The sequence below is a fragment of the Artemia sp. Qi Xiang Cuo genome, chromosome 20, assembly GCF_049724085.1.
Source record: "Artemia sp. Qi Xiang Cuo chromosome 20, ASM4972408v1, whole genome shotgun sequence".
Taxonomy (NCBI): Eukaryota; Metazoa; Arthropoda; class Branchiopoda; order Anostraca; family Artemiidae; genus Artemia; species Artemia sp. Qi Xiang Cuo.
Window position 1 is genome coordinate 26,932,228 of NC_142813.1, and position 22,819 is coordinate 26,955,046.

Genomic DNA, 22,819 nt, shown 5'->3' on the forward strand with positions numbered 1-22,819 from the left:
AATTTGGCTCGTTGAATTGGTTTTTTCAACAATATAATTCCTATAACTTCCCATTTTATAAGTCTTATCCAAATATCACTTGAGCACTCCTTTTCATAGTCTATTTACTTCCTCATCATTTGACTTTATGATGTACTATTTTGGATCTGCAAACGCACCACGGAAAACCAAGTTAATCCCTGGTTCTATTTTAAGAAATAAGATCCGATTTTTTGCCCAACCTTTCACAAGCTCTGGGTATAGCCCACTCCAATTGGTGTAGTCCATCCGTGAGCTAATAATTTCACCGTGCGCAAAATCATCAATTAGATTTGGGGTTTTTACTTTTTACAGTAAACAGTCTGTGTCCCCGTAGTAGAATTCAACTTGCCTCTTTTCAGGCCACTGTACTCTAGCGAAACTGTACTATAATTCCGGCTTGAGATTTTTTGAGATCTCCAAGATCACACTGCCTGCAGCAATATTTTTATTCAGGAAAATGCGTCTTTTTTCCTATTGAATAGTACCATGTCCGGGCCAATGATCGTTAAAGAAGTGTAATTTGGATCGACAATAATTTGAGTACCTTATTCGGGGTTGTTCATAACGTCACAACAATTCCTATTGCAAACACTCGCTGATTTTATTGAAAGCTGACTTCAAAATGAGCTTATAAATTTCTTTTTATGCCTTCGTCTCCGCTTCAGAATGTTTGTTCCCAAAGTTGTAAACGAACATTTTTAAATGGGGTTTTTGGCTGAACTGGAGTGCTCTGTAAACTTTTGTGTCGTTGAAACCCTCGTTGCATATCTATTTTAAAGCCAAATGATGTACAACTATATTTTTTTCGGCAGAAGATTTTTTGGCAGCAATAAGTTTTTGTTTTGAAGGTGACCACTGCAATCGGTCCAAATCTAATAAACACTTATTTTAGGTGCTCATTGGATCCTTAATTACAGTTTTATGTATGAACCAAAAAACAAATCGTTTACTGAATCTGGAAGTTCGTCTGGTAAATCCCCGTCAATTTGAAAAAAAAATACCACTGGCCCCTTCTCCTCAATTCTTTCATCGTCAATGTCGGGAAAATGGGGAGGTTGAGGGTCATTGAGCCATTTATAGTCACCGCAAGGTAGCGCATAATGGGACATGGCTGAGGGATAGAGAGAATTCATCTCAAGGAAAACTGCATCCGATTTTGTTACCTTATTTTCTACTGTTGGATCAGTTTCGAATATACGGTCCCCATGAAAAACAAATCCATCCATCATTGATCTGTTTATGACTAGGTACTGATCAATGTCTGTGATTAGCCGAGTTTTTTCCCCACTAGTTCTTTGGAGGAGGTCCATCACCAAATGAGGAGATAAAAAATAATAGCCCAAATCAAGATTAAATTCCTCATAGATTTTGTCCGCATTTTTACACATAATGTCTAACAGAGTTAATACGTGACTCGACAAATAAAGCTTGTACTAGTAATACCCGTTTTTACACAATTACTCTGTCAACACTTTTTTAGCAAAACTTTCTTCATCGGGGGTGCACCTACGATCATGTAGACTGTCGTAAAACAAACCAATCGAAGGAGCAATTTACTCGGTAAATCTCGACATGGAACAATAATAATCATAAGGATATATGCCCTTGACCGTCAACAAATCGTAAAAATCATTTGGAAATTGTTGCTTGAAAAGGGGGAAAGCATTGCAACCGTCACCGTTTTTCTGCACTTGAATTAATTCCCTCAATGATTTGGGGAAAAAGCTTTAGGAATCTAAAAAGCGAATTTTATTCGTGTACTCAGCGTCGGCTTCAGCAAATTTCCACATAAATTCCAGAACAAGCAACTTTTCCGATGATTTAGGAATGATTTTGTAGGAAAAGCTGCCTATCACCCATGCATCATCCATTGTTCCATTTCTTTGAAGACGTGCCATTGCTGGTAGCCCATATTTTAGATCTTAGTTAGAGTTATATATAAAAACCGGAAGAAAGAATTGCTGTTTAATTTTTAAATTACATGAATTGTGAGCCCACCCTCGAAAGTTACTTTTTCCTGTTGAATTGGAGTCAATAAGGTGATTATGATCCTGGACTGCATCTTATGGGGCACAAGAATCTCTAAAAATCCAACAAATATTCTTCTTTTCTAATGCCAGCTGCTCCTGATCTGATAAAAAAATTGGATGGTTGGTGTTACGCAATCGTGAAATTGCAGTATTTGCTTTTTCTATTAAGAATATCAATAACTTTTCCATACTACCCTCCTCATCCATAGCCAAAAAACACTTCGAACTGCATTTTATTATTGGAATTGCAACGGGCGTGCTCGTAGGAACACACAACTAGTTTGTGTTCCTTGACTAAATTTTGTCTTAATGGATTTGATACTTCAACCAATCTTGTTTCATAATCCAAAGAAACTCTACAAACTTGTTGCAGGGAATTTCGGAAAATTTTAAATTGTGGACTTTCTTTGTCTTGGGCCGGCATTTCTATTCGTTGATTCCCATGAATTTTGCAATGCCCCATGTGATCTGAGAATGTTCGCTCAGATCTAAATGAGGAAAGACACATGGGGCAATAGAGACATTCTCCTTTGTTCTTGCTTTGAGATAGGAGTAAACTAATTGCTGTAACGGGGAAAAAATTATCATAGGAATTTACATATTTGGAGAGCTTTTATATGATAGATACAGAATTTCTAATATTTTCTATCATCTGCTTTCTAACTGAATACAGAAAACTTTTTTTGTGCAACTTCTTTTCCCTATTTACAAATTCTGTGTCCGGCTTAACAACAACCACCCCCAGTCTCAGAGTTTTATTTGCTTTTTCAAATATGGTTATTTCTTTCAAGGACACCGGATATTTCCCCTCTTAACAATTAAAATTTAATTTAGGGAAACTTTCTCCACCGTTACGAGCAAAGCTGTCGAGAATTTTTATTGATGAATCCTTTTTTAATGTGTATCGGGCTGCTATTAAAAACATGTACTTCAAACATTACAGCCCTGTTTCAAAACCGAATCCCTGAATTCATCTCGTAATTGTAAACTCTGACAGGCAATATATTCAGCTACCCCGCCCTCTCCTTAGAATAAAGTTTTTTTTAAATCTACTGAGATTCAGATCCATGCGATCAATGTATAAAATGGTGGACCCACTTCCCCTCTCGTTGATCGTGTCCAAAGTTGATATTAGTGTCTTTACACAGTTGAAAAAATTGCTCTCAAATTTATTTATACCTGGGTAAAAAGTCCGGTTGCCAGTTGAAAAATTAAAATAAAAAATATCCCAAGATGTTTACTGAAGTAAATAAATTTTCTGAATAATTGATGCTTTAACCCCCCTTGACCTTCCCATTTCTGAATCTGAATCTCAATTTGTGCTCGAATTCTGTCGATGTAGCTACGGAGAACATTCACGGGGTCTGTTAAAATAATGTGCTCGTCAACCGCGTTTTCCTCGGGGGGGGGTTAAAATAGAACCTGTATTTTTGCAAGTGACCTAGAGCAGATTTTAAAAAATAAAATTCACATAGGTCTGGGGATGTGACACTACTAGTGCTAGCTATTTCACTCAGTAGAATGGTGGGGGGTGACAAAAAATTATCAATAACATCATCCCCAGTATGTTCAATTACACTGGTTGGAGAGGGTATGAGGTCCCCTGGCACATATTCCTAGGTGCTTGGGGACAATTGATTAATCCAGGCTGTATTGTCATAAGTTGGACTTTCGTTATTAGAATATGGTTCAGATCCACTAGTAACACCCTCTAAAAAATCAAGCATAAGACTATCTGCCAACTTCGGTTCCTTAATCATGTCAATATCATCTGTTAAGTCATGTAGACTATCCAAGTCCCCAAAAATATCACTATGGAATCCTCCATAACATTCAACATTATACAGAATCAATGTATGCTCATACCTGAAGTCTATTGGTTGTAATACAATCGCTTCGGGAAATACTGGTCCAGTAAATGCTCCAGTAAGTGATGTCTCATCACTCAATGGCAGTGCTATATACTTAATCTGTAGAAAAAAGGTTTTATTTTCTATGTGAAATTATCATTATTTCATAAAATTGAAAAATCATGTTCATTTCTAGTCGTATGTTTACCTGAATATTTAACACGTACCATTTTTCAACACCAGCCCCCCCATAAAACTCAATTCCTCCTCTTAGAATTATTTAAACTAAATAGTTACCCCCGCCCACCCCCTCCTCAGAAAGTTCAGAAAGACACAAAAGCCTTATCTGCAGTGAAGCGTTTTTCTACTCATAAAATAATTTTTTAAACTAAAAAGTTACCCCCTCCACCCTCGTAAAGTTCAGAAAAACACAATGGCCATATCTGTAGTGAAGCATTTTTCTACTCGTATATTTCCCGAATATTTAACACGTACCATTTTTCCATACCATCCAACAAAACCCAATTCCTCCTAGAATTATTTAAACTAAAAAGTTTCCCCCTCCTCCCTCAGAAAGTTCACAAAAACATAATAGCCATATTTGTAGTGAAGCGTTTTTCTACTCGTATGTTTCCCGAATATTTGAAGTTTACCATTTTTCCATACCATCCAACAAAACCCAATTCCTCCTAGAATTATTTAAACTAAAAAGTTACCCCCTCCTCCCTCAGAAAGTTCAGAAAAACACAATAGCCTTATCTGTAGTGAAGTGTTTTTCTATTCGTAAACAATTTTTTTTTTTTACTAAAAAGTTACCGCCTCCTCCCTCAGAAAGTTCAGAAATACACTATAGCCTTACCTATAGTGAAGCATTTTTCCATAATATTTAACGCGTACCATATTTTAATACCCTTCACGAAAAAACAAGTCATCTTATAATTAATTAAACTCAAAAGTTTCCCCCTCCTCCCTCAGAAAGTTCACAAAGTCTCAATAGCCTTATCTGTAGGGAAGCGTTTTTCTATTAGTTAACAAATTTTTTTTTTTTAACTAAAAATTTTCCCCTACCCCCCTCAGAAAGTTCAGAAGGACGCAATAGCGGTATCGGTATTGAAGCATCTTTTTACTAGTATCTGTCCCAAACCATTGAAACGGACCATATTTCATTACCCTCAAACAGAACCAACTTCCTCATATAATAATTTAAATTCAAAAGTTACCCCCTCCTCCCTCAGAAAGTTCACAAAAACACAATAGCCTTATCTGTAGTGAAGCATTTTTCTATTCGTAAACAAATTTTTTAAACTAAAAAGTTACCCCATCCTCCCTCAGAAAGTTCAGAAAGACACAATAGCCTTATCTGTAGTGAAGCATTTTTCTACTCGTATGTTTCCCGAATATTTAACACGTATCATTTTTCCATACCCTCCAACAAAACCCAATTCCTCCTATAATTTTTTAAACTAAAAAGTTACTCCCTCCTCCCTCAGAAGGTTCAGAAAAACACAATAGCCATATCTGTAGTGAAGTATTTTTCTACTCGTAAAAAAATTTTTAAAACTAAAAAGTTACCCCCCTCCTCCCTCAGAAAGTTCAAAAAGACATAATAGCCTTATCTGTAGTGAAGCATTTTTCTACTCGTAAACTAATTTTTAAAACTAAAAAGTTACCCCCTCCTCCCTCAGAAAGTTCAGAAAGACGCAAAAGAGTGCTTTCTTTGCTAATAAAAAAATGCATTATATTCAGCTATCTCTGAGGGGGGTAGAGAAATTTAAAACAAGGGTCGGGGTTAGGGGGAGATCAACATTTTAATATCTCTGACATACAGTTTTACGATGTTGAAAATGTCGCAAAGACTAATTCATTAACCTATAGGAAGACGGTTTTATTTTCTATGTGAAATAACCATTATTTTTTAAAGTTAAAAAAAAACATGTTCATTTTTTTACCCCCTTCTCAAAACTCAATTCCTCCTAGAATTATATAAACTAAATACTTGCCTCCACCCCCCTCCCACAGAAAGTTCGGAAAGACACAAAATAGTGTTTTATTTGCTAATAAAAAAAAAGCTTGATATTCCGCTATCTCGGAGGGGAGCAGATAAAATTAAACCCAGTGTCGGGGGTGGGGGGAGATTAACGTTTTAATATATCTGACAGACACTTTTACTGTGTTGAAAAATGGCGAAAGGGAAATACTTAAAAAAAAACAAAAAAAAGTTGGATAGAAATAGGTAGAAGCTAAAGGTGAAAATACTCACATTTCCAAATTCAGACTGCTGTTGAGTACCGTCCGTTTCTTGCATAGATGTGATGGCGATGTCACTGGCTTGTACAGATGAGCCAGTGGGGCTCCCCATCATGTGAGCAACTATCCATTCTCTTTTCAGCTTTCTACCTGGCTGCATAGGAGTTGGCACTGGTGAGTTTTGGGCAGGCAGCGTCGGTCTGGAATGGATGTGAGTGACCCCCAATGGACCGTCTATCTTCACTTGTTGCATTGGAGCGACGCCGTTAGTCTTAGCTCTCTTTTCAGGGGGAGGGTAATTGTAGGAATCCTCTTCCTTAAAAAGAAGGCAAAATTTAGCATGGAAAAAAACAATTACCTTTTTACAGAAGAAAAAATTGGTCTGCACAAAGAATCCCGTTTAACCATACGGAATCAGTGGACAAAGTCTCTCTCAAACCCCGTAAAGCTCTTTTAAAAGATACAAGAATTAATTATTTAACACAAAAATTTCGTTTTTAACGGATACCAAGTAAAGGAAAACCGTGTTAGAATTGATTCATTGCCCTCTTCCCTGTCATATATTTTTATAAAAGCCTCTTAATCATCTGTGAAATCCATTTGCTTTCATCAAATACAATTGAAAAATATCGGTCTAATTTGGTCAAAAACAAACTCTTTTGTCAATGAGTCTTGAATCGTACATATCCATCTTTTTTTGTTTTCTTAATCCCGATAAGACGCATGTCAAATGTTTTCTTGAAATCATCCCCTCTGTGGTAACATGTTAAACACATATGGTTTAATTTAGAGCGGAAGAAGACAGTACATTTTAAACGCGCGATTGGAAAAGGACTAAAACTACAGAATTATGCTCCTAACAGAGCAATGGAAAAGGGAGTTTTTTGTTTTACATAATAGAAAAAAGCGTGCTTTGCCTTTTCTATCGAGTATACGCATCATATTTTAAGCTTTGTGTTGTTGGAGGGGAGCTAAGTCCCCCTGAAATTTGAATTTACTAGTAAAACAATTTTTTTTTTGGAAATAAAGAATGAAAGTGTACTCACATTGAAAATAGAAATATCCATTGTTTCAGAGTTAATAAAATCCAGTGTACTATGCTCGATATGCTAATACATAATGAAGATTAAATTCCAAAGCATGAACATTTTATAGGGGTTTTCAATGACGATTTGTTAAGCAGTTCTCTTTTTGGGGGCCAAAAAACCTGTGTACAGATCTAAAAAAACACCACTCTGGTTGAAAAAAAACTTGGAGTTGAAACAAATTTGTGCGGGGAACCCCCGTTCATACTGTTATCTTTTTTGCAATGTTTAGGAACAGGCGGGGAATCCCCAATCGTTTTGAATGGTACCAACAGGACATAAGCAAATAGCACATAGTTTTATAACGTGTTTAATCATATGTAGAGGTTCCCATAGAATAACAATGAAAGGAACATAAGGCAAGCAAATCCATTGTCTCTGCAAATAACATGGAGATTCCTAGGGGCGTGAGCAAATAGCATAGGAATTCCGAGGGGCGTGAGCAAATTCCATAGATACTCACTACTAGCCACCTGCATGAAGGTGAATTATCTTAGCCTAAAACGTATCGGAAACGATTAAATGGTTGACAATTAGCACCTTTACGAAACCCTTCGCCCCTGAAGATGAATATAGATTTTAATTCTTATTTACAAGTTATTCTCAGTGATAGAGAATAAATCAGCGAACAATGGAACTTGGCGCCTGAACTGCAGATACCAATAGATTTAAATTTTGTATTTTTAGTCATTTTGGTTGTAGGTACAGGCATACCAAATTTCATCTGAATTTGAGCACTTAAATACGAAAAGAAGATGAAATTCCATTTTGTCTGCCCCCTTAGTCTAATTTACCTTCCTTCACTAAGTCTCTAGAGGACCTGACCGCTTTCGTGCTAGAAGTCGAGGAATGGGACTATTCTTCTGAACATCATATGTCCTATTTGCCTAATGTACTTGTCTCATAAATTCAGAGCTGATCAATGAGAAACAAAGCTTGCCGACCTTTCTGCTGAAAAGTTAGTATTGATGAGATGGTTTTTGAGGTGCCTTTAATCTTAGACATTGAAAATCCTTTTATTTTATTTTGCTTCAATAAAGGTTCCAAAACATGGTGGGTGTGTTTTGGGAACCACGAGCCTATTTTGTATGTCAATCATTTTAGATGGACAATTTTTGCACATTTCAAGGTGGTTATCTTTCTACTAAGAAGTTGGAGGGGATTCTAGACCACTTTAGTTCTCTAGCCATGCCCCTTTGAAAATTTTTGTGTGATTCTGGTTCTGGTCTACCCTTGTACTTGGCAATTGGCGGAGGTTTCGGCGAGAGGATGCCCGAGGGACTATTGGCCCAATTTATGCATTCATTATTGTCGATCGGAAGTGGTCATGTGATTTCGCTTGAAAGAGTGTATAATTTGCCTGCCTTAGTGTAAAAAAATGGGAGGAAGAGGGGTTTCAGGGCCAACTTTGTGTCCTGAATCATGTATATTGAAATTCCTTGTATGGTTCTGGCTCGAGCAAGGTGTGACATATCTACCTTTGTGCCAAAAAGCGGTAGGAGGGCTGGGAGGATACTGGAAGGCCTAACCTAGCCTTTGGTTTTCTAATAAATTCAATTGAAAATCCTTGGATAATTCCGGTTTAAATAAAATGCAACATGCTTACCTTTCTATCAAGACCTTGGTGGTCGCAGAAACAGGGGGTACTGGGGTGCCACGGGCTCACTTTATGCCTCCAGGGATTACTACTTTGATTGAGAAATCCTTGAATAGTTTTATATAAAGACGGTGAGATAAGGGGGCTGCTCGCGGGGCCATGGGTCTACTCTGTTCCTTCAGTGACACAAATTGAAAATTATTGCGTGATTCTGGTCCAAACAGGGTTAAGTATGAACAGCTTTGTACTAAGAAGTTAATATTCGAAGGGAGTGTTTTAGAGGCTGAAGGCCAACTTTGTGCGTCGAATAATACTGTTTGAAAACGCTAGTTGAATCCGTTATAGACGTATTATAAATATTTTTTCTATGTAATAATGCAATCAGTTAAGTTTTACTATTTTAAGACCACAATAATTTTCATCGACATGTTTTTTTTTATTGATTCTTTGCAAATGTAGAAAACCTTGGCTAGTTTAATAAAAGTTTTCTGTAAAGTCGATTGGTAGTATTCGAAGCAATCTCATCAGTTTAATAAAGAGCAACAAAATAAAACTCAAAATGAACAGCGGTTTCCACAAATGACAGTTGGGTTGCTGCTGAAGTGTGATTTGTTCCTAAAAAGGAAGATAAAAATTGCCAAAGTTTCTATAAAAAAGGATTTCTCGATATAAAATGTTTGCGAGAAATAACTTAATTTGACTTTTTTAAAAGACCATTGTTTTCATTATTATTATCTTCCCCTAAATCTTTTCCTTTTAATGTATGGAAAAACAAATTGGTTGGACAAAACTTTAAGTTTCAGCAATCTCTTTAGTGTCAGTATATATCATGGAACTGGCCTATGGAAGAGGGTGGGGATTCAACCCATGCTACAATTATTTTGGAAAATTTGATTAAATTATTTGTTCAATATTAATTCTGTTCGTATTAGGTATCACTTTCGTATTTATAGCAATTTATGTTTGTTTTAAATTTTTTATCTTGTATTTTAACTTGTGTTTATTTTAAGTTTTTAAATAGCTTTTAACTTTCCATGAAAAAACTGCATTAGTTTTTTTTTTCTTAGATATAAGGGTATGTGTTTTGACGGTATGTGTCTGGGGACTATTTTGCGATGGCTAGTGTTCCCGTAAGTAGCATCCTGGGTCTCGTTCTTACATATTTAAGGAGCTACCTCAAAACATGAAAACTAAATTGACGTTCTTCTGTCACTGCAAGCAGCTTTAGGTTTTTCTTCTTTTTTACTTTTTTCTTCTTAGGGAGGGGACAACTAACCTTATTTCAACTAATGAAGCAGGCTGAGCCTGGAATTCCTCTATGTGATCTAAAATTGATCCTCGTAGCAAGATTGCTCTATATATATATATATTTCATAGCCGCACTCGAGTGTCTGGGAAATCACCTTTCATTTCATCCCTAGCAAATATCCCTGTATGAGTAGTTTGGTAGTATCTGGACATTGCAATAATGTCGACTTTCAACTTTTTTCCCTTGACATTCCTCCTAAGACAATTTACACCAAGATTCCTGTGGGAGTCGAAGTGACGATAATAACTCGTCATAATGTCACTCGCACTGATGAAGTTCAATAGGAGACTTGTAGTCGGAATTATTTGCCAGAAAGGTTTATCCTACTGTCGATGCCTGAAAGAATAACGCAGCAACTCATCTCTGTAGAAAGGGATATGGGCGGCAACCAATTTAAGAATAATTTCAAGACAGGTTGCGTGTCAGCATTACTTCAGACCCAAATATGACTAGTAAGCAGGAATATTTTATTCTAATTATGTGCTTTGGGCTGCTTCTCCATATTAAAGTCAAAATCTTTAGCAGCATTTTGCTAAGTATAAGTATTTTGATTGGTTTTTACACTCATGGAAGTTCTGTTTCATGTTCTTCTTAAATTGTGACGTGTCTCTCGATTGATAATTCATTATTATTATTTTTTTGCAGGCCGAGACATTGAGAGAATTTGGAGGTACTGTTCTTGCAAACGCTTGTGGACCTTGTATTGGACAATGGGATCGTCAAGACATCAAAAAAGGGGAAAAGAATACAATTGTTACTTCATACAATAGAAACTTTACTTCTAGGTATATAATTTATTTTGATAATTGAAAATATTAATTGAGCTTGTTTGTCTTTAAAAAGGGATAAAACGAAACCTATTTTCTTATTATTTAAATTTTGTATTGTAAGATTCGTGGGGCCATCAGTGGCTTGGTGATATCCAGTCAGTTACCAGTTTTATGGGTAGCTAGTTCACGTTGTAAATATAATTCTCGGGACACAGCATTACTATGTAAGATAAGGAATGATCAATAGTTTTATTAGTGTAAACATTTAAGTTACTCATTTTTCCATTTCCTTTCTTCAATATGTGAAGCAAAATTATTGGTTAACAAGTTGTTCGCAGAGCGTTTGATAAAAGTAGTTTGAATATTCACTATTATCTCGACATTTTTGTTTTCTTGTTGTAATTACCTTTCTGAGATCTTATCTTAATATGTCTTTAATATGTATTTTTTACAATTACATCCAATCAGATTTAATTGACCAAAATCAAATTAGTATTTAAAAATATCTTTTCGAAGTTGCACAAACCAGGAGATTCATTCGTTTTCTAGTACACGAAGTTTATGTTAATCCTAGTATATTTTTCTTACTGGTGTTGCGAGAGCAGCCCTTTCGTTTTGTTATGTTATTCTATCTATTTTTCTCCTATGCTGCCGAATTCTTTTTTTTTTGCGAAAAATGGTAAGGATCTAACCTAACCTCTGTGGTTTTACGGTAAGATTTTTTATTTTTTGGTAATTTTTTTTTGGTAGGTGAGAAGGAAAGTGTACGGGCTCTGTTTTTATCAAATTATAATGTATGGTACGATAATTATCATATACAGGGTTTATAAAAATGTACTCTGTATCATTGTTTAAAGCAAATTCTTTATCTGTGTATTTTTTTTTGTAATTTCCGTTTCTTCTCTTAAACATTGTTGTAAATCTTCTGTCGTGGACACTAAGGCAGCCTCATCAAAAAGAACTAAATTATATGGTTTTTTAAAAGTTTGTGAGACTAACGCAGACTCAAAATCATTATTTTACTGTTACATTTGGGGATTTGTTAATTGAAAGTTTGTCTAGCCTTTCTCCCAACGGTTGACGGGTTATGCCTATGTAGAATTTCCTGGAAGAACACGGTACTCTAATTACGCCACTATGAAGAATCGGATTTATTTTGCACTTTCCAGAAAAAAAAAACTTTAACTCATTTCAGATTGATAGTTCGTAAGTCCATTTTGAAGGGAACGGAAAGATCACGATTCTGTGAATTTTTTCCAGTTTATCACTGAATCTTTGGATATATGACAATATTCAGAATTATTTTATTTTATGAAGTTAGCTAAAGAGGGGGGAAGGGGCTCAGTATTTTTTTGTTTTGTTTTTTTTTCTATAACACGGTTAGTAAGGTCAAAGGAGTAACTGTTACGGAATAAAATGTTTCTTGTATAATCTAATTCAGAGGCTACACGACTGCCAGGACAGATTTTTTAAACTCTATCAACTAAAGAAATAACAACACTCCTTTTCACAGAATCGAGGTGGTTTGAAGAGAAATGCAAATAACGATTATTATGAGAGGTTCCTGTTTGCCAAAATTTTAGCGTTGGAAACCGTTTTTAGAACTAGGACATCAAAGAAAGGACGCTTCTTTGATTCTTTAACCTCAAACAAGTGTTGTAGATATATATCAAAGTATTCAAATGAACCGAAGACTTATTCAGAAAATCCTGGTGATTGTCACAACATCATCAACAAAATGGGCCCAGAAAGAAAGTTTCAATGGAAAACTATTCAAAGTGGAATTTTTGACGGGTTCCATTTGAAACGAAAACCTCGTCTGTTTCTGTCCTTTCTTTACTACCTGGTAATTGTTCTTGTTTGTTTCTCCTTTTTTCATGCGTTGAGTATAGCCAATGGGGTCGCAAAACATGTGTCCAAGTAATATATCCAATCTAACAGAACGTTTAATTATGAGCATTTAACTTCTACTCAGTTTTATTTTTATGGGCTCCAGATTGCCACCATCTGCTCATTGCGGGTCGGACCATAGATTTTATGTTCAATGAATTTTTTTTTTATAGGAATGATGCAAATCCGGCTACAAATGCCTTCGTTACGTCACCAGAATTAGTTACAGCCCTAGCAATTGCCGGTACCTTAGACTTTGATCCAAGGAGGGACACACTCACTGGATCTGATGGTAAGTTTGGCCGGTATCATGAATGGGTTGTTCTCAGTTGTCCTGTGAAACAGATGTTAAGGATTAAAATTTTCTAGTTTTTTTTTCTGGAATAAACTTGACACGCAACACAATCCATTTAGTGCTTAAAGGTGTTTTTTAAGTATTTTAATTAAAGAAAAGCCCAAATTGAGTGTTTTAAATGGATAAAATTTGTTACTACTTGACTTATATCCCAAGTATAATTTCCTTGATATCTTTTTGTAACAACCATGTTGCTATTGCCATCCAGAAAGTCTAATATCACTTATGTTCAAGCATGTTTCTGTTGCTTTTGCTTCTCGAATGTATGTGGGCCGGTCCAGTAAGATCATGAAAACATCTTGGTCCCGTCAACGTGGAAACGCCCTGGCTGTGACAATTCAAAAGGTGTTAAATTAACAATATAAATTGCATGAGAGAGCGGAAACTTTTTTAGATATATTTTGGATTTTTCGGTCATTGTGAATTATTGTTGGACTATTTATTTTCAGGCCTTCAAGTTATGGCAAATAAATTTCGACTTAATTAGCTTCCAATTCTAACTAATTCCTACCAACAACAAAAAAACAGGACATAGCGCATTCTTAAAAGAAAAAAAAGAGCTCCTATAAATTTTTATAATCAAGCGAGATAATGAAAACAGGTTGGACCAGTCACTCCAGCGTGTTTTGTTTCAGTTCTTGAACTATAACGGTTCTTTCATATTACATCGTAAAACCTTTCACATCAACATAGCTTTATAATTTATGCTATGTTACGAAGCAAATTTTATCCCTATCGCAGGCAGGGCTAAGAAGGTTAGAGCTCCACTTAGAATTTCACGTTATATAAGCTTATGTTACTTTGTATGGAAGTTCAACATTGTAGCAACAAAATGGAATTTCTGTATACCCAATTATAGATCTTGAAAACAAGTTGATAGAATTTTTCTAGAAAGCCTTCCTCGCTTAATCTGAGCTTGAATCTCTATTTCATGTCCACGTTTTTAACTTTGAATGGTCTATTTATGATGATTGTGATGATTTCGGAAGATGATTATGATAATTTTTGAATTTTTGCATCAGCTGAGAGTGAAAGGACTATGAATTATTTCGCTAACTTAAGGACTATTTCAGCCGAGATGTGAAAGTGAAAAGACATAGTTCAACTATGAAAGGTTATGCTTGACATAACATAACTTAACCACCTAGCGTAAACAAAATACATATATAGCATGAAACCGGCTTAAAACTCAGTTGCAGACACTGCGGCATACAACGTCTTTGAATTACTGCAGTTGTGTACGTAAAGGAAGCTTAATACTTCAAACATACTAAATTTTAAACACGCTTAAGAGGGATATGTATAATATGATTTTATTTAACTGAGAACGCTTGATATTCACAGTTAAAATAACAAAATATTCAATATTATAAACAAAAATTTTTAATTCTAAGCACAGAAAGATCTTAAATAGTAGACGCGAAAAATTACCCTATTTTTAAACGACTATCTTTGAAAAACATAACTGAAGAAAACGATCATGTTTTATGTGTTACAAATTTCTTATTAGCATTAACGCTTTTTGGAATTCATATAGAAATCTAATTCAAGAGGTTTGGTAGGAAAATATTTTATGAGTTTGAGAAATTATGTAAATTGGTCAAGGTTAGTTTTCACAGCTAATAAAAAGCTTCAAACAAACAAAAAAATATAAATAATTTTGGAATGACAAATGGCAGTTTTTCTACTTCTTTTTTTTTTGATCAGAAAACACAGAAACCCACCAGAGAATACTGTCGATGCCCCAAGTACCTTTATTTGAAATAATGTAAGAACTAACTGATAATGGAAGTTGGGCTATGGAATAATTTTTTCAACTTTAACATGGACTAAAACTGTAGTAGTGCTGTAAAAACTGTACAGGTGGAAATCGAACCAGCAGTATGTCATTCTAGAAGCAATTAAAACATTTGTATTTAAAGCTCTTCAAATAGCATTCAAAATCATGGAATGGCTCTGGGCTGTGCCCCTTCTCAACTCCTTTCGAATTTTCAATTCGAAGCGTCATTTACCTAAATTTTTTTGTATTTCTTCTATTTTGTGAAATTTCAACAAAATTAACCTTCCCCATCTCAAAATATCAGGTGCTCCTTGTCGATAATAATTGCGTATGCGCCTGAATAAGCGTGAAATTCTGGTGCTTGTTTGAATTGCCCTTGAAGATGCCTTGTCAATAAATAAAGTGGTAATCACATTTTAATATAGCTATATAATTAGATAAAATGTTACAATGTAAGAGCAAATTATCCGCGAATAGGATGGAGAACAATAACGAGAAAGGATCTAAAGGAAATTGAACTTCATGGGAGGGATTCAAAACTGAAGTTTTGAACAAGTTGGGATGGAGGAGCAGATTGTGCAGCTTTGTTTGTCTCAGGGAGCCTGTTGTTGCAATTAGTCGAGAGTAGTAGTAGTAGTAGTAGTAGTCTGGCAAGAATAAAGTAAAAACTGCAAATTTAAAATAGATTAACAATGATATCAAGAAACATTCATTTATAGCTTAATAGAGTACTTGAGCACTTTTAATTAGAATACTTGAAGTGCCTTGTATCATCAAGCTGCTAATTCTATTCTGGACCAGATTATTAAAAAAGAAAAGAAATGTTCTGCTGTTGCAAATATTGCAATTTAGTTATAGCATTACTTGTGTAAGAAGTTCCGTTGCCACTTCTGCTTCATGCAGTACTGAGAAAGAAAAGTACTTGCCATCGGAGTTTACTTCTGAGCAGAATGTACTGCCTTAAAAGAAAGCAAGGTCATACCTGCTAATTTGGGCATGACCTTGACGGAATTTTCTTGTAATATCCTTCCAAACACTACCAATATTTGCCCTTGTCAAACATATTAAAAACTTGACAAAATCTTAAATATCTAAAAGTCAGGCAAATGTATCCAAGTATATTATATATATAAATTGTTTTTTTTTTTTTTTCAATGTCCCCCCCCCCCCATCCGAATAAATTTTTGTGTTATGTCTACTAAAAGCATATCCTTTGAAGATAAAGGTGTCCTAAAACTTCAGCATTGTGTACCTATGGGCCTAACTTATCTTTAATTAAGTGAAAATATGTCATGTCAATTTGTATTTGAAGCACTTTCTGTTTTTCAAAGGAAAACCGTTCAAACTCTCTGATCCAAATGCCAGTGAATTGCCAGCACGTGGTTTTGATCCCGGTCAGGATACATACCAGGCTCCCCCCAAAGATGGCTCTGCTGTAGATGTCGATGTAGATCCTAACTCAAAGCGACTTCAGCTTTTGAAACCTTTTGATGCTTGGAATGGAAAAGACTTGGACGATATGAGGATTCTAATCAAGGTATGCTTCAACCCTTGCCTGTTTCATAATATTGTAGTGGTATCATGCATTTCCGATACGCATAGAACTTTTTATTAGTGATTAACTTATAATTTAGTACTATATACTCTAAAATATTTTATAATACAGGTATTCAATGAAAACGCCTTATCTAAACTCGGCCTGTACAATTTAAGATTTACGAACCAGATGTATCCGATGGTATTTATGCTTTGGTCCCCGAAAATTTTCTAAAATATCAAAACTTGTGACAAATCCCAAAAGTTATTTATCTCGATTTTGCTTTAGAATTTAAAAAATAAAACATACAAAAATAAATATAAACACTTATGTTACTTTTCGTATGAAAATGAAGACGGATACAGTGAAAATAATCTGTAATATCTGACACAGTAATACTTGTTCACGAGGTTGCAGTCCATGAAAAAAAATGCTTTACAATAAGTTCTTGCTATTTTGTGGATATTTTGTGTGATTCCTTTTTGAGTTGAGTAGATCTGGGTTCAGCTGGAAATTAATCTAAAAAGCTGTATTGTAATTGCTATGGGATAGGAGGTATTTTGCATAAATTTAAAATTAAAAGTATTTGAAATCTAAATACACACGGAAAGATTTATGTCTAGAAAAAGCAACCACCACTCATAGATTCAGAAACGTCAGTGTTTCTTAAAAATGATATTGTTCATTAAGCATATAGTTGCAAATAAAAGACAGATCGATGCCCCGTTTTCTTCACGTTAAACTTAGGCTTTGATTTTCTTTTATGTCTGACATTCGCATTTTGAAATCCTATTTTTTCAAAACTAAATAAAAGTTCGGATTAACTTAAATAATGACAGAAAATTTTCAAACTTTTGAATCTAATTTTTTGGGTACGGTACCTGTATTGTTAATAGATATGGAATGACAATATTTATATTTGATTTTGAGACAGCTAATTTTGTTAACTCATTTCATTGATCTAGTTTTCAGTAAACGAAAAAGTTAATAAAGACCATAGAGATATTACACATCTAAAGGGGGCCAAATGGGTGACGATTTATGAGACTTATTCTTCATGGATGGCTTTACCAACTAGGTTATTCTGCAACATTGCTATCTCTGATGTCCGCTCCTCTGCTCTTTGTTTTCGGTTTTCGGTTTACTATAGTTTCAAAAGATGCGGATTTTACGTATGTCCATAATTCTGGTTCTTGCTCTAATCTAGACCATGTGCTTGTTTCAAATGCTGCGTTATTGCCACAGCCTGTTCAGGTTGGATTGGATATGCCTATTAGTGACCATTTATACCTTTCTTTTCATTTAAATACTCAAATTCCATCTTTTAAAATTATCCATTGTTCTAGTCTAATTGTGAATAAAATGATCTGGGATCGGGAAAAAATGTGCAAATATCATGAAGAATCAGATGCTCTTTTAGCTAAAATAATTGTAAATTATTCTAAGGATGTTGATCAAATTGATATTGATCTATTTTACCTTGAAATTGTTCGTAGTTTAAAAGTTGGGGCTAATAAAGCATTTACGACTGATTCTTTCCGTCGTGGATCTCGTGTTTTAGGTTGGAACCTTAACCTGATTTTAAAGCAAAGCCAAAAGAATGCATCTCAAGCTTGTTACCTTTGGAATTGCGCGGGAAAACCGCGATCCGGACCATTTTATGATGGTATGAAATTAACTAAACCCGTTTTTCGGGCTGAGTTGCGTTTGCATAATGAAATTATATAAGATGAAATTGGTTCAAGGATTACTAGTGATAAGAATGAGCTTTGGAGTTTGGTTAATTCTAGACGTCGTAATAATAATTGTTCACCTGATCCTAATAGTTCTCTGAAACTAGATGATTGGATAACTCAGTATAATCATCTTTTTTCATCCGGTGTTGCGGCAGTTGAATCACGGCTTGACTCTTTATTATCGGAAGAAATTTCAAAGCCCCGCCCAAATAGTAAAATATCTGTTTCTGTTGAAGATGTAACGGCAGCAATTAAAGCTCTAAAAAGTAAACATTCTTTTGATCATGATGGTATACATTCAAACCGTATAAAATGGGCATCCCCCAAAGCAATCCTTCTTCTCGCTACTTTTTTTTATTACTATTCTTTCTTCTGGAGTTCTTCCAACTAGCTTTTCTCGTGCTACCACTTCACCCCTTTCAAAAAAAAGGAGGGAATACGAATCGATGTTCTGATTACAGGCCGATTACTGTTTCGTGCCAGATTAGCAAAGTTTTTGAGTTAGTTTTATTAAAGTATTTGGAGTCTTGTAACCAAGGCCTGTATCAAATTGGGTTCCGCAAGGGTCTAAGCATGGATGTTGCTCATACCCTCCTTTCAAGAATAATATCCCTTTGTAAGCAATGGGATATAGTTTATACACTTGCGTTAGATTTTGCGGCGGCGTATGATTCAATTATCCATTCTTGGGCTATGACTGCGCTTCTGAAGGATAATGTCCCAATACCAGTAGTTTTGGTTTTAAAAAAAGTGGTATGGCTCCTCTCGTATTCGTATTAAGTGGAAGAATCAGTTTAGTGATTATAATGTTAAGTTATGTAGGGAGCTGAGGCAAGGAAGCATTATTTCTCCTTCGATTTTTAATATTACTGTTTCGGGGCTATTTGATCAAATTCAGTTGATTTCTATTTAGGGTAAAGCTTATGTTCTGTCGTGGATTGCTTACGCAGATGATTTACTCCTTTTGAGTCGATCAGTTCAGTCACTTCAACAAAATGTAGGTTTTTTAGCAAAGGTTTGTAGTGAGCATGGACTTCGTTTTCGCCCTGAAAAGTGTCAGTTTTTAATTCTTGGTCCTAAGGCTAATCATGTCGTTAATTCAGAAATTTTTGTTCGTATTTATGATAGCATTTTAAAAACTTTGGAATCTTTTTTATATCTTGGTGTGCCTTATGGATCAACTTTAGCTCTATGTCGTGCTTCTATTTCTAAAGCAGTTAAAAGTAGAATAGCGTCTAGTTTCGGGGCAGTAATTTGTCTTCGCGATCTTCTTTCTCGGAAATCACTGGCTCGGGTATATAATACAGTCCCTCTGCCTCAGATTCTAGTTTTTTCATCGCTTCTCCTGTTTTTAAGAATTAGTAATATTGCGCATGTAAAAACCACATTTTTTAATTTTGCTAAGTTCCTTTGCCGCTTTTCTAAATCTGAATCAAATAATTTTTTAATTAATACGTATAAAATAAAAAACCCTGTTGATGTTTTGGATAAAAAGCAAAACAAATTTTTATCCAAATTACCTCTTTTTTCTCATAGTTTATATAAAGCTGCGCATGAAGTTTTTTTTTTTTTTTTTTTTTGAGTTATTAATTATTGAATTAAGTGTTAAATTTTGTGATAAGTTTGATTAATGGCCGTTGCGTACTTGTTGTTATATAGTTTAAAAGAATTTTATGGCCTGTTGATTCGCGGTTGTTATTTTTTTTAACTTTTACTCTTCGTATTCGGAGGACATAAAAAGTTTGAATTGAATTGAATTGAGTAATAAGGAGGGTGGATGTTGTTAAGTTGTTAAAAAGCAGAATAGACAAGGCAGAAGGATTTTTTCAGTTTTGAAAAAAGTTCGGAAGAATGGAAAATTTGGCTTAAAGCTAATTAGTTTGAAGAATACTAAAAAAAAAAATAGTCTTAAAAAATACTAGAAGAAATGTTAATGAGAGTTGCCAAGCATAGCGATGAAACTTTGTCGCTTCGAAAAGTCGATGAAAATTGGCTGTTAGTTTCCGGTTATTATTTAAGGATTGTCTTAGTTACTTGTTTGAACGATTGTGTATCAACCAATATGCTTTAAAAGAAAATATGAATCACTTCCACCGTCAAGGGCTATATGAAAGAAAGGCTAAGAAAGTTAGGTCACATTTACGGATGAAGGATATTAGGCTCCCCAGCATGGTAAAAAGGGCTATATGAAAGAAAGGTTAAGATGGTTAGGTCACATTTACGGATGAAGGATATTAGGCTCCCCAACATGGTAAAAAGCGCTATATGAAAGAAAGGTTAAAATGGTTAGGTATCATTTACGGATTAAGGATATTTGGCTCCCCAACATGGTAAAAAGGGCTATATGAAAGAAAGGTTAAGATGGTTAGGTCACATTTACGGATGAAGGATATTAGGCTCCCCAACATGGTAAAAAGCGCTATATGAAAGAAAGGTTAAAATGGTTAGGTCACATTTACGGATGAAGGATATTAGGCTCCCCAACAGGGTAAAAAGGAGTATATGAAAGAAAGGTTAAGATGGTTTGGTCACATTTACGGATGAAGGATTTTAGGCTCCCCAACATGGTAAAAAGGGCTATATGAAAGAAAGGTTAGAATGGTTAGGTCACATTTACGGATGAAGGATATTAGGCTTCCCAACATGGTAAAAAGGGCTATATGAAAGAAAGGTTAAAATGGTTAGGTTACATTTACGGATAAAGGATATTAGGCTCCCCAACTTGGTAAAAAGGGCTATATGAAAGAAATGTTAAGATGGTTAGGTCACATTTACGGATGAAGGATATTAGGCTCCCCAGCATGGTAAAAAGGGCTAAATGAAAGAAAGGTTAAGATGCTTAGGTCACATTTACGGATGAAGGATATTAGGCTCCCCAACATGGTAAATTCTGTCAATTCAGCTCTGGCCAAACGAAAAGCAGAATGTTCTCGCTGAAATGGGAAGAAGATGTAATGGAAGTAGGAACCTCATAGGAAGAAGCATAGTGTGATGAGTCTCGTGAGCTATTTGCATTACATTGACAAATAGGGTTTGTTCTGGTCATGATAACGCAGCAAATCTTCGTTAATGGGTTTGTTTACATTTTACTAAAGTTTCAGGAAGTCTACTCTGTATATGCTGCAATTTCATATAATTGTGTTAAATTTATTGTGGTAACACTCGATGCAAGATTGAAAAATTTACCCAAAATTTTTTACCACGATAAAAGATTGGAACATTTCTGAGAAAACATACAAAATTTGGACATTAAAAGTTACTCTCCCCTTTCCCTCAGAAGGTAATTTTCAACACCCAATTTGTCCGTAGAGGTGGAGGGATCAGGAGAAATGAATGCATCTATCCCCGTCGAAAAAAAGCTCCTACACGGTTATAATTCATTAAAGTCTCGATAGGTTTTGCATTGTCTTCTTGACATTATTAATTTTTCGTGTATTGTATTAAACGGTTTTTAAATAATAAATTGTTTCTAAGAGAAAGGCTTTTTCCCTCTATCTGCCAGAAATAAACCCAAGGATATTTTCATAAATGGGAATAAAACACGATTATCCTAACTCCTGACTTCACACTGAACCAAATTGTAACCTCGCTTTTTACCATAACTGTTGTGATCTAACTTTCGAATATAGCATATGTGACTTGAATGTACTTAACTGGTGTACTACAAGGATAAAAACCTTCACTAGATCTTTTCTATATGCTAATCTATAAAATTTAGGACCAGAGGGCTATGATAGTTCAAACGCTTTGCATTGATTAATCTGTGTGAAGCTCTGGTGAACACATCATTCTAAATCACCACTCAAAATTGAATCTCATAATCTAATGAGCATCATCAGGCTAATCGATTTGCTTCTTTTGGAAATCAAGCTAAGAGATCTAGAGTTACTTTTGTTTGCCTTCACTCTTACTTTTTTTTACTTTTCCTTTACTTTTTTTGCCTTCACTCTTACTTTTTTTAATTTTCCTTTACTATTTTTGCCGTTACTCTTCACAACGTTTACTCTTTTCATTCTATTCTAGTTGGACTCAATGAAAAAGGAAGTTTTCAATTTTCTTTGGTTATGAGGGGGCTATTAATTTGGCTAAACCTATCCATATCGTCAGTTGGGTATCAATAGTTCGTATCTCCACAATTGTAAATTTTGTGAAGAGCAAACAAAAAAATTCACACCTTTTTTATTTTCCCTCCGATAACCATAAAACAAAAACGGATTGATATGTAAAATCAATGTATATAAATCTGTTTTTGTTTTACCGTTATCAGGGGGGGGGGGGCACTAAAAAAGTTGTGAGGTTTTTTGTTTGCTTTTCCGAAAATTTACAATTACGGAGTACGATCTTTTGATACCCGATTGACGATATGTACTTCTGACTACCTATCAATCTCAAATGTGTTCTTTGTGACTAATAAATCTACTGACTGCACTTTTTATATATGTGCTATGATATACTTAGAAGGATAAAGGTCCCATTTGAAGTGTGTCAACGCGCTTTTCACTCCCAACAGTGAGAATTGGCATTCGATTGTGAGGTACAGTCATTATTCTTTTTCTCCCTTTTTCCTTTTTTCTCCCTTCTCCCTTTTTTCCCTTCGGCATTCGATTGTGAG

The 22,819-nt window shown here is 35.0% G+C and overlaps 1 protein-coding gene across 1 annotated transcript in view; it reads left to right on the plus strand.

Moving 5' to 3' along the window:
• Nucleotides 1–22,819, plus strand: part of LOC148940051 (aconitate hydratase, mitochondrial-like) — a 127,465-nt gene that overhangs the window by 64,693 nt on the left and 39,953 nt on the right. Inside the window, exons 10-12 of the mRNA XM_089106516.1 lie at nt 10,785–10,924; nt 12,973–13,091; nt 16,266–16,471. Of these exons, the coding sequence (XP_088962642.1) occupies nt 10,785–10,924; nt 12,973–13,091; nt 16,266–16,471 (465 nt within the window). The remainder of the gene's footprint in view (nt 1–10,784; nt 10,925–12,972; nt 13,092–16,265; nt 16,472–22,819) is intronic.